We start from the raw sequence: 12,726 nt of genomic DNA, 5'->3' as shown, positions 1-12,726 counted from the left end.
TGAGACTTGTTGATTGGGCGACAAGACAATCACAAAGAGGGCTATGCATTTGAAGTTAAGACTTGGATTAATGTTTGACTTGGTGATTAAGAGGTTAGCTGGGCGAGGAAGGCTTGGCTATGCGAGAAAGCTGGGCGAGGAAGGGCTTGCGTCAAGACCATGATGGTTAGCCATGCGTTTAAGAAATCAACGTGACATGATTAGGGCGTTCAGTTAAAAGTAAATCCAAGGGTCATAACCATGTCATCATGCATTTTGCGGCTAAGAGAACATGGAGTAGTTGTTGAGGTGTTAATGAGAGCTTAAGAGGTGAGTCTAATCAAGATTAAGTGTCACCTTAATCTTATGCAGGGAACTCTATAAATAAGCCAACTTTAGTATTGAATTTCTCACAACTCACTTGTGAAAAATCACTCAAATTAGTCTTAAAAGTTCAGAAATTGAGTCTCCTTTGAGAGAAAGGGTTGCTGTTCAATTTGAAATAAAAAAGGTTTGCAATTGGATTATGTTTAGTCGAGAAGGTCATTTTTCAGAATATTCTGAGCAGGGTGCACTTCCAGAAGGCTTAAGATTCCTTCCTTGAAATTTTTCTTCACAAATTTGATGTGAGAAAGTTAAAGCAATTTAGAGCAACTTTGTCGAATGAGTTACAAATTTCAAGTTATGATTTTTCAAAGTTGGATCATGATTCTGGAAATAAAACAGTATCTGGGTAGTGGTCGAGAGGCTTGAATGGTTAGACGAGATGGGCATGCATTTTGGGTCATAGAGGTTATTTTGGGTCAGGTTGCACGCACATGACAAGGCCATTGGCTAATGCAGCAAGGCATGCGCTCGACTACACTCATGACTTTGCCTTAAGAGGTTAACGCGCGCACGATATGTGGGGAGCACCTACAGTGGTGGATGAAACACTTATTGAGGATACTGAAGTTGATTCTACAGTGGTGGAAAGACCAAATATTATGCGTGATGTCGTTGACAACTTCATAGACGATGAAGAACAATCATCATCATCACATCAGAGCGAGTCAAACGAAAATGAATAAAAATGTCTTCTTAACGCGTATACAAATTAGTCATATACTTTTTAATTTTATACAACTTCATAGACGATGAAGAACAATCATCATCATCACATCAGAGCGAGTCAAACGAAAATGAATAAAAATGTCTTCTTAACGCGTATACAAATTAGTCATATACTTTTTAATTTTATACATTTAGTTTATGCAGTACTACATTTTGTTTAACGTTTGTTGATTTTCATGTCTGCATGAATTATGTTTAACTTATTCTGATCCATAATCATGATTCAAACATTTTTCTCGATTTGGATGCGTTAGATAACGCGGGAGGATCGTCTTTGATGGACGACACTCTAGGTTCGTCTCTTTACACTTGGTCACTTTAGACATTTGTGGCAAAAAGTTGGTTGATTATTATAGTTGAGTTATAATAATTTGTGTTTGGAGTGTGATTATTTTAAGTTGAATTATAATAATATGCGTTTCTCATATAAACTATTTTAATTTGAAGAGGAAACAACAAATAATAAAAAAAATAAAAATGGTAGCAAATCAAAAAGTTTTGAAAACGGATGATTATAAAATAGTATTTATCGTAGCAAAAGATGATAAATATAACATCGAATAAACTTTAAGATAAATAGTTATAATATTGTTAAACAAAAAAACATACTGATAAGATAAGTTTTTATAGTAAATTGTTTTACAATTTTAGAAATACACGTTTCCTTCGCTGAAAAGAAAAAAAGAAAAGAAAAAGAAAAGACACCCCTAAGTTTCATTAAAAGTTTCGTATACGTATTTACTGGAGGTATTATTTATGCATGGAATCTGCTCTTCGTGATATATAATTAAATTTATCTTCAACTACTTGTTTAAGCTTTTGGATGAATTGGTGGTTTAATATAGGTCCTCTCCAATTAAAATCAATTTTCACTTGTTGGACCATTCAAATATTTTAAGCCCAGAAAGATCGCATTACATTTAAGCTTTTGGATGAATTGATAATTTAATATCCGTCGAAAACTCCATTTCCTCAATAAATTCTTTGCATGGAATGATAACTCAAAAAGGTTAAAGGTTAAAAGGTTAGTTGGATTTTCAAATTTCCCCTCAACATTTCGTTTATTTTTTTATTTAGTTTCACTGCAAGCAGATATGGTCTACTTCTTGAGTCCACATTCTATATTTGTTCTTTGCAATTTGTTGTTCTAAGTGCATTTGTTGAATTTACTAATAGAGTTTATCCTTTTTGTTCTTTTTCCGTTGAATTGAAATTATAACATTCTCAACCCAAAAACTGAAACCAATTTCAAAATGTTTAGAACTAAAAGTATAACATTTTACAATTTAAGGACTAAATAGAAGTTTGAGGTCCTGAAAATTCAATTGACGGTTAATATCATAATTATGTTTAATATGTTAAAATTATATCTACAACTTTCTTCTGCCTCAATTCAAGTTCGTACATTTTGACAACAAATTTTAAATTGATTATGAAAAATGAATGGAAGAAATTCCAATTTATAGAATTCTGATTAACGATAGAAGATGAAAAATGATACAGAAAAGGGAGAGATTAGGAAGACAAAATTCAATTATTCAAAATCTAACAGATCATAGGAAACCAAATTCGGTTCTCCTTTTTGTAAATTTCTGTCATTAAAAATCACTTTGAACTCTCATGTTGTTTTTTCATTGTACAATTTTTATTTTAATTACTTTAAAAGTAAAGTGTTACAGTTTTAATGTTAGTTCATTCGATAGATTAACTGTATTACATAAATTAGACTACTTTAACTGGTTCAAGAACTAAAATAGGCAATTCTAAAAGTTTAAAGGACCAAACCAATACAAAAAGATAGTGTTCATAAACATGTATGATTCGAACTTTCTAGTAGTTCAACAGTATCAACTGCAAATTGAATTTTAAAGGGTAAAATTATACAAGGCAACATTCTGACAACAATATATTCAACTCAACATTATCCATTGATAGATAAAGTAACTGAGCTACGAGGATGACATGAACATTCGTTTTCGAAGCAAACCCTAAATGTAAGTCGGAGACTAGAAAATGGAAAAAACATATAACTCTTCAGACACCTGATCCTTTTAATTCCTAAAACTGACTATGCTATCAATCAAAAATTCGATTCTTTGTCGTCGTTCATTTAGAAGTGTGATGTCAGTCCATATTCTATTACTATCATTAGCCATGGAAGTTAAAAGGGTAAACAAGAGACAAGCATGCGAGTCGGAATCAAACAGTGAGGGATGCACCATTATCAGCTGCTGTAAGATTTAAAATCATTGTGGCTGCCTTCGAAGCCCTAATACACCGATGAAAAAGTTAGCATCACTTTTATTTGTCCAACCAATTTTGTAAGATCTGCTTCAACTTCATATAAGCTTTAGAATGACACATGCATACCCTTATTAGTTCGAACAGACTTTATTAAGAAACTGTTTTAAAATCTCGTTATATTTTGCTAAAAGATAACCTAGTGGAGATACTTTTGTGGCTTTATCTGTCCAAGTTTTGATAAACCGCTGACAATCCTATTAAATTTGTATCGCCCCAAGCCTAAGATTCATATCAAGATTTGAAATTCGGATCTAGCACTTGATGACCCCAACGTTCCAAAGCATTCCCCACGACCTGGCCCCACTATCTACTCGTCTTAACTACATTTAAGACTGAACACTAACCCCACAAATAGACATCAGTACTTTCAGTATGATTTATCCTCATTCAATTGCTTCTTCAAAAAATTTCCATACCATCCAACATAGACTTTCCCTACGTTGTTCACATAAATTGGTCCCTGAAAAGTGACTTGTTAGTTAAATAGTAACTTTCAATTCTTTTATGTCTTTCTAAACCATACTTTCATATCCTTAAGATATCTCTCGTTCAGATATGATCTCCATTCATTTATATAGCCCACATGATCTCTGGTGTTACAAGATCTCAATTCATTTGTTTTCTGCTTCCCCAGTCAATTATCTCTAAATATTGTTTAGTGGATCACAAGAAGATTTTGGCCGTCGGGAGCATTATTTTTTTTTTTCTATTTGTTTCATCATGTCTCATTGGGCACAAAAATGGTTTCCTCTTGAAGGAGAAATTAAAGTTATTTTGTCCTTGTTGGGTTGAAAGTTGTTTATGTCCTCTCTCCTTTCTTTTCTTTTTGAAGCTGTTAGTGCGGTAGTCTGCCGCTGAATCTGAATTTCTTATTGAAAATAGACTACTTTTGCTTTGTAGTTTTTTCTCTCCTTTTTGGCTTGAGTTCTAGAGGAGCTTGGCTTGTTTGTCCGGCTGTTTTTATTGATATATTAGTCATGTTACAACCTTTTGCTCCTAATCTAAGTTATTTTCATTAATAAAGAGGCTTGTTTTCATTTTAAAAAGAAAAAAAATAGATTTGGTGTATTACATTTGAAGTTGTGTAAGTTTCTCTTTCATCATGGGACACATTAGTGATGGGACTGCTGAAAGTTTTGGGCATCTGCAGAGATATGCCGACATTGATTGTATATTAAAATTTATCAACTTTATCGCTAAAACATATCAAAAATTGTTCTATGATGGAAAAAATAGATATGTCTAATCGTGATCCACCAAATAAGTGGAAGTTAGGCCTTATTTTGTCACCCATTGCCCAAATTTTATTTTCCTTCTGCAGTTCTCAAGCAACTGATGGGACCTGTTCTTGTGTTAAGTAGGAACTCTTTATTAATAGGAATTGCTACGAAGGATTACAAATTAAATGAATATAAACTGAATTGAGAAGATCTCAAACCCTCCTCTCTGTATCCTATCTTGCAAGGATGAATAGATGACTCTTCTCACTCCAAATCCTAACCACCTCTCCCCCTAGCCGAGACTACTATTTATACGAACATTTACAACTAACTCACTTAAATCCCTACTTCATACACGTGCTATTTAATTAATTCTTCCTTTTCTTCCTACTATACTGATGAATGATAGGGGGTCTATCATTACTCTTCTTCTCTAAAGTCACCTTGTCCTCAAGTTGAAAATCTGGAAACAGTTGCTGCAACTCCTCATAGCTTTCCCATGTTGCCTCATGGGCAGTCCCTTCCAACTTACTAACACATCCCAGCTGCCTGCCTTATTCCTCAAATAGCCATAAGTTTCTTCAGGTACAGCCCTCCATTCATGATTAGCAGTTAAGTAAGGCCCTTCTGATATTCCTACTCGATGCTCTCCCATCACTTTCTTCAACTGCGATACATGGAACACCAAATGAATAGATGCGGCCTCAGATAATTCCAGCTTATACGCAACAGGGCCAACTGCTCCAAGATTATAAATGGCCAAAAAATTTAGTGGACAGCTTTTCATTTCTTCTCTTCCTCGATAAAACCTGTCTATATTGTCTTAATTTCAGAAAAACCATATCATTCACGGCGTACTCAACCTCCCTGCATTTCATATCAGCACTTCTCTTCATCTTCTCAAAGCAATTCTCAAATGCTCCTTTAAGCAATTCTCAAATGCTCCTTCAAGACCCCTAGCACAATATCCCTCTCCTTAAGTTGTTCATCCAACGTGGAATTGGGAGTATCCCTATCCCCATAATACACCAGCGGAGATGGCAGCCACCCATATACTGCCTGGAATGGTGTGATCCCTAACGACTTTTGATACATGTATTATACCAATACTCTGCCCAATGTATCTATCTTGCCCATTATTTTGGACGTTTACCACAAAAGCAATGTAAGTATGTCTCGATTCCTCTATTAACCACCTCTATTTGACCATCCGTTTGTGAATGGTATGTCGTGCTTCTATTTAACCTCGTGCCCGCCATTCTGAAAAGTTCCCTCCAGGAATTACTTAAAAACACCTTATCCAGGTCGGAGACATTGGATTTAGGGTAACCATGCAAGCAGACTACCTCTTTAATGAACAATTCCGCAAAACTCTTGGCTGTATACGGGCGCTTCAATGTCACGAAGTAATATGCCCTAGGTAGTCGACACACATCTGTTCAAAGCTACACTTCTTTTGATTTGCGTAGAGCTCATTCTTCCTCAACACCTCCAAAACCTTCTCTAAATGAAGTAAATGTGTTTCCAGATCCTTACTGTAGATGAGTATATCATCAAAGAATACCAGTATAAACTTTCTCAAGTATGGTTTGAATATGAAGTTCATTAGTGACTGAAACGTTGAAGGTGCGTTAGTCAATCCAAACGACATAACCATGAACACATAGTGTCCCTCTTGGGTTCTAAATGTTGTCTTCTCTATGTCTCCACCATACATCTGAATCTGATGATAACCAGCCTTCAAGTTGATCTTTGAAAACCAATTACCTCCGTGCAATTCATCAAAGGGCTCTTCAATTACATATATGGGAAATTTGTCCGGAATGGTTACATTATTCAGGGTCCGATAATCAACGCAAAAGCACCAACTTCCATCTTTTTTTCTCACCAATAGGACAGGGCTGGAAAACGGGCTCTTACTTGGACGGATAATCCCTGATGCTAGCATTTCAACAACTAACTTCTCCATTTTCGCCTTCTGTTAAAAAGCATAATGGTACGGCCTGACATTTACCGGATCTGTTCCCTGCTTCAAATGTATATGGTGTTCGATAGTCCTCTGTGACGGCAACCTTTCTGGCCAATTGAACACATCTTCGAATTTCTTGAGGATCACCGCCACTTATTCTTCCACTGTCAATTCATCATCAAAGCCATCTTCTTCCATGGATAGGACTCTCCCTTCCATCGCTAGACATTCTACTAAAAACCCATGGTCACAGTTTTCCCACGACTTCATCAGATTCTTCAGACTTACCTTTGTCTTGGTCAGACTCGGGTGTCCTTTGATAACTACCCTTCTTCCTCGATAGTCGAATGTCATCACTAAATTACGCCAGTCCACTTCGGTAATGCCCAGTGAGTATAACCACTGCATCCCTAGCACCACATCCGCTCCTCCTAACTCCAATGGTTGAAAATTGGCTATCACCGTCCACTCTTCCATAAGTAGTTCCACAGCCTCACACACCCCCTTGCCTTTAATGGCTGTTCCAAACCCCAAAATCATCCCATAATGTGAGGTCTCCTTTGTGGATACTTGCAATACATCAACCAGTGTTTCTAAAATAAAATTGTGGGTAGCACCGCAATCTATTAAGACCACCACTTCTCTACCTTTGATTCTCCCTCTCACCTTCACAGTACCCAGATTCGACAAGCCCACAACTGAATTAATTGACAATTCTATTACAGCTTGATCCTCTTCTGCTATCCTCACCATTTTAAGTTCCTTCTCTTCTTGCTCAATATCTTCTATAATATCCAGTTCTCGTCATCTGCCCTTACCACGTACATTTACAACTCCCTTTGCTCCCTAGCTTACATTTATGATCATGAGAATATTTCTCATTACATTGAAAACAGAGACCTTTCTCTTTTCGAGCCTGAAACTTGGCGTCGAATAGCCTTTTCGTAGATCCTTCTCTTTTATTTTCTCCAGGTGTTATCCCCTCAACGTGATTGTTCTCATCGGAAAGGCCGTGTTACCCTTGCTATCGCCCGAAGCTATAACTAAATTCAACTTAGCATTAGTTGGGGAAGGAGAAGGGTACTTACCACCGGCATAGCCCTTGAGGTTTGACTCATTATGGATCACTTCCCAGTTCTCTACGAGTGAGCCAACCGCATCATATGAGCCAACCCAACCGGTCGACAAAACTCAACCTCTGCTTTGATCCATGGAGATAAACCATTCATGAACGTTTCTTCGACTACTTTGTCTTGCAAGTCCGACAATGGTGCCATCAATTTATTGAACAAATTTTGATACTCCTCTACGGTGGACCCTTGCTTGATTCTTAGGAATTGCCCACAAATCGATCTCTCTCTAGCCGATCGGAAGCGCACTAGTAAACTTTCCTTTAAGTTCGGCCAATCTATAAATTTCTCTCGTTCTTCTTACGCCCTATACCAATTCAAGGCTGGTCCCTCAAAAACTTATGGTTGTGACAATCATCTTCTCTGAATCCGTCAGTTTATGGATTTGAAATATTGATCCACGCGAAATAACCAGGAATCGGGATCTCTGCCAATAAAGACCGGCATCTCAACTTCCTTAAACTTATTTCGATCATTACTCTTCTCATCGTCCTCTTTTTCATTCACTTTCGCTTCTTCGATAAGTTCGCTCCCTTTCGTTTTCGGCTTACTAGATGATCCTCCTGATTCACGCGTTATCGTTGATTGCTCTTTCATCAGGCCCTCCATATATTTCAGCATTAGTTGCTGATGTTGTAGATTATTTTCGTTCTGTAATCCATCCTTTCTATGTGTTTCGATAACTTTTCCTCGAGTTCTGGCAGCCGTTGTAAATCTCCCTTGTTCGACAATTTCAAATCTTTCCTCCACTTTCTTCGCCATCTTCCGTCGTTTGCCCAAGATGAACCGGCTCTGATACCATTATGATGGGACCCGTTCTTGTGTTAAGTAGGAAATCTTTATTAATAGTAATTGCTATGAACAATTACAAATTAAATGAATATAAACTGAATTGAGAAGATCTCAAACCCTCCTCTCTGCATCCTATCTGGCAAGGATGAACAAATGACTCTTCTCACTCCAAATCCTAACCACCTCTCCCCCGTAGCCAAGACTACTATTTATACTAACATTTATAACTAACTCACTTAAATCCCTACTTCTCACATGTGCTACTTAATTAATTCTTCTTTTTTTTTCCTACCTATACTGATGAATGATAGAGGTCTATCAGCAACCAAAAAGAAAAAACAATCAGAAAGACTAGTGGAGCTATTTGGTTTCCTTTTTTTCAGAGTGAGGCAGATATAAGAGCATATTGGTGGAGGAAATAAAGCAGTAAACTATACCATGAATCAGGAGTCTGGTACAAAGAAGCTGAATCGCCAAAGCATGAGGCCAGCATGTCAGTGTTTATAACTCCAGGATTAAGGGCCACAATTCCCATTCCTTCCGGCAATTCTTTGGCCACTGATCTGGTTAAACCCTCAATGGCCCATTTTGAAGCACAATAAGGTGCAACCTACAAGATAACTTTAAGACATTAGCTTATTGCCTTCTTCCAAACTCCGCTTGACATTGAATAGTCGGTAACAATGACCTTTTTGCTTGATGCTTTCTACATATAAAATCCATGTCAAATAGAGTTTGTAGACATTAGCAAAATATAAAAAAATGCATGATGCACACTTGCTAAATTCTTGAACATGTGCAGCATACACCGAGAATTGATGAACATGACCAACCATTTTTGTTTCCAACTCAGATTCATAATCAAACAAAAGTAAAATAATAAAAACAAAAACAAAATAAAATAAACTGCCTCAAATTCAACCATAGCTTCTAAACGGTCCCTTTCTTCATATCCTATCATAATTTCTTTTACTGCCTTTTCAATCATGCAGTTAAATCCTTTTATAATAAAATGAAAAAAACCAAAGGCCACGTGGAAATAGAACTTGTGAGAAAATTTATTAGTATAATCTATGCTCAAACACAGTCTTAACCCATGATTAATTATTAAAGATTAGAGTATCTATGTCAATATTGATATTGAAATTTTAATTTAAAGAATGTATTGATATTGATGGATATTTTTTAAGTAAAAAGATGTTATAAAATTATTGAAATTAATAATTCGGTTGTTTTTACTTCCAAGATGCATCATATATATGTTAATAGTGTATAATCATATTGAGATTAATAGATGAATTTCTTTTTTAGTGTTTCATGAGTGTTGGAGATGTTAAGAGTCCCACATTGGAAAAACCAAGAAGACTCACACTCCATATAATAAAGATACTCCTCTCCAAGCCAATTGATTTTGAGATGGAACCCCATACTATCAAACATGGTCTCAGAGCTCATTAAACCCAAACGGGTATCCAGTCCAAGCTAGGTAAACCCAAAGAGACACCATCTTAAGGGGGCATGTTGGAGATGTTGAGAGTCCCACATTGGAAAAACCAATGAGACTCACACTCCATAAGATAGACGGACTCTTCCTCTCATTGCCAATTGGTTTTGAGATGGAACTTCATACTATCAAACAATGAGTGTTTATAAAAGATATCGAAGATATTGATTATTCTTCAATGTTGATGTTGAATCTTATGATTTATGGATACATCAACATATCAACGGATATTATAACCTTCAATTATAACCCAATATGTATCCAAGAGAAAACTTGTGGAACAATTTACATACAGTTTAAAAATGTAAACAATCATACAACCTTGATGGAAACAACATAAATTTTAGGTTATAGATTTCAGCGTACCAGGGCAGCACCAGATCTCCCCCAACCGGATGACATATTAACAATAATTCCTTTCTTGCTTGGAATCATTAGTGGGATAAAGTGACGCAATATGTTTACTGTTCCCTTGACATTTGTCTCATAGACAGCATCAAACTCTTCTGGAGGAACCTCCCAGACCTTAGAGTTCTTATTAATAGTACCTGCATTATTTACTGGCAACAACCAACAAAATTTCAGTTCAGCTTTATGTATAAATAAATCTCCTTACAAAGGAAAACAGAAAACATTGTATCTTAAAAGTAGCAGCTTGGCATCAAGAATCTATAAACAAAATAAGTCATTTACCTTGCTTGAATGGAAGTTATATAGAAGTGGGTAGTTTTTCCCTTTAAATGATGATTAACTCAAGATGGTCAAAATTTGTATATTTCTTTCAATCATATTTTGTATCTTCGAAAGAGAATCCTAGTTCCCTACTCCTATTAATAATATCTTGTGCATATTTACATTTATTCTCATCTTTCTAAATTCTAAATATGATTGATTGGATTTCATTTCCATATTGGACAACGACCAACAGAAGCCAAAGAAGAAAGCAACAGAATTCCCCGACCAAATCAAAAAGTTTAACACAAAACAAATGTTCAAAGAGGACAAATGATATAACCTAGGTAACACAGAAGAGAAGGGTCTAGGGATCTTACCAAAACACATTTCCCGTCTCCCAAAAAACAAACACAAAATGGAAAATGAAAGAAGATGAATAGAAATGTCTTTCCATAGATTTCGCTGTGTGCCTTTGAGCCCTTTCACCGCCCACTCACAGAGGTTGGGACCATGTTAGGCAAACTAAAGTGGCTGTGCCTTGAACGTTAAAATAAAAGCAATAAATTTTTATTCTTCCAAGAATGCTAATAAGAAAATATAAAAATCAAATTTTCACACTCAAATGTTCCGCTCTCAACTGTACGTCTGCAGACACATATTTGTTCCTTTTTTAATCAATATCGTTATAAAAAAAGAAGAAAAAAAATCTCTTAACTGAATAACGCCTCTCAAAAGCAGATCAGATCTTGATTGAGTAGCTATATCAGAAGAGTGTTCGTAAAGAAGCTAGAGAAAGAGAAAACAGAATCAGTAGTGAACGGGAGTAAGACTAAGGTCTCACTTATGAGTGATGACTTAATTCTTTTTCTTTTTCTCATTCTAGAATTTACTGATAATCATCTAGGATCTTCTTGGACTATCCATTACCTAAATCGTGTACATCCATCATTTTCTATTCATCATTCGACGAAAAATATAGCACAAAGTAAAAAGTTGTCTTATCTTATTCCTTCTACTCATAAAGAAGGATGCCTCCTGGATTTTAGTTTCATTATTTCATTTAATAGAAGAATCATATATGGCTCACCATTATAAAAGGAAATCGCTTGGTCAGATTAAGAAGTAGAATCCAAAGAAAAGGCTTTCTGAATCACCTCCCGGATCCAACATGTAGGAGGTTAAGATGGGTAAATAGCAAAATGCTAGAAATACAAAATTAAGAAGCTCACAATTCAATCAAATTTCACAACCCTAACCATTCCTAAAACTGAGAACAGCTGTTTAATCACGAGAAATATTGGAAAACAAGAAAGAACAAGTAAATACCAATAATATCAGGCACGCCCTTTCTTTCAACAACAACACGCGCAAACTCTTGAACGTTGGAATCAGAGCTCTGCAAGCGAGATGGACGATGAACACATTCCGGAAGAGAAACAGAGATGGGAATGTAGAGATGAGGCGAGAATGCTAACCACATCGGCAGGGAGGAGTAAATGGTTGGCAGAGGAAGAGAGGTCCAAGGAAATGAAGTCGGAATTGAGGGAATTGAGTTTATCTTGAGAACGAGAGCAGCCAATTACAGAGTGGCCACGCTTTGCGAGCTCGAGAGCAAGAGCTCGGCCAAGTCCTTTGCTGACTCCGGTGATCAGAACAGTCTTTTGAGAAAGACCAGCGCCGCCTTGGCCTAATCCCATCATCGTTCCCAGCATCCTCCAACCCTTTTATCAAAAGCTTCCACACTTTTCTAGTCCTCCAACGAAAACCCTACAGACACAGAACAGAGCCGCATCGTCGGGGATGACATAAAAAATTGGATCAATCAACAAATTTGGAAATTACCACAATAGTCCAATTTCGAAGGTTATAGGTTTTGGGGATTGATTTTCAAAAGATACACCAAAATTGGGGTGTCAATAATCTGATTTCCCATTCCATCAAATCTCCTTTCCTTTTCCCTAAACCCATCCAATATTCATTCTCTCCCACCTCTTCTCTCTTCTTTCTTCCTCTTAACTTTTTCCCAACTTCCTCTCTCAC

General features: G+C 36.4%; 1 protein-coding gene across 1 annotated transcript; it reads right to left on the bottom strand.

Moving 5' to 3' along the window:
* Nucleotides 1–2,880: 2,880 nt before the first annotated feature.
* On the bottom strand, nucleotides 2,881–12,726 carry LOC101204158 (NADPH-dependent pterin aldehyde reductase). The gene is made up of 6 exons (XM_011656140.2): nucleotides 12,529–12,726; nucleotides 12,162–12,453; nucleotides 12,013–12,082; nucleotides 10,378–10,571; nucleotides 8,945–9,117; nucleotides 2,881–3,361 (listed from the first exon to the last, which is right to left on the bottom strand). Exons 2-6 carry the CDS (start codon nucleotides 12,396–12,398, stop codon nucleotides 3,292–3,294), a joined length of 744 nt encoding a protein of 247 aa, XP_011654442.1. The 5' UTR covers nucleotides 12,399–12,453; nucleotides 12,529–12,726; the 3' UTR covers nucleotides 2,881–3,291.

This window comes from Cucumis sativus, chromosome 5 (genome assembly GCF_000004075.3).
Source record: "Cucumis sativus cultivar 9930 chromosome 5, Cucumber_9930_V3, whole genome shotgun sequence".
Lineage (NCBI taxonomy): Eukaryota > Viridiplantae > Streptophyta > Magnoliopsida > Cucurbitales > Cucurbitaceae > Cucumis > Cucumis sativus.
This window is presented reverse-complemented; position numbering and strand designations above follow the sequence as displayed.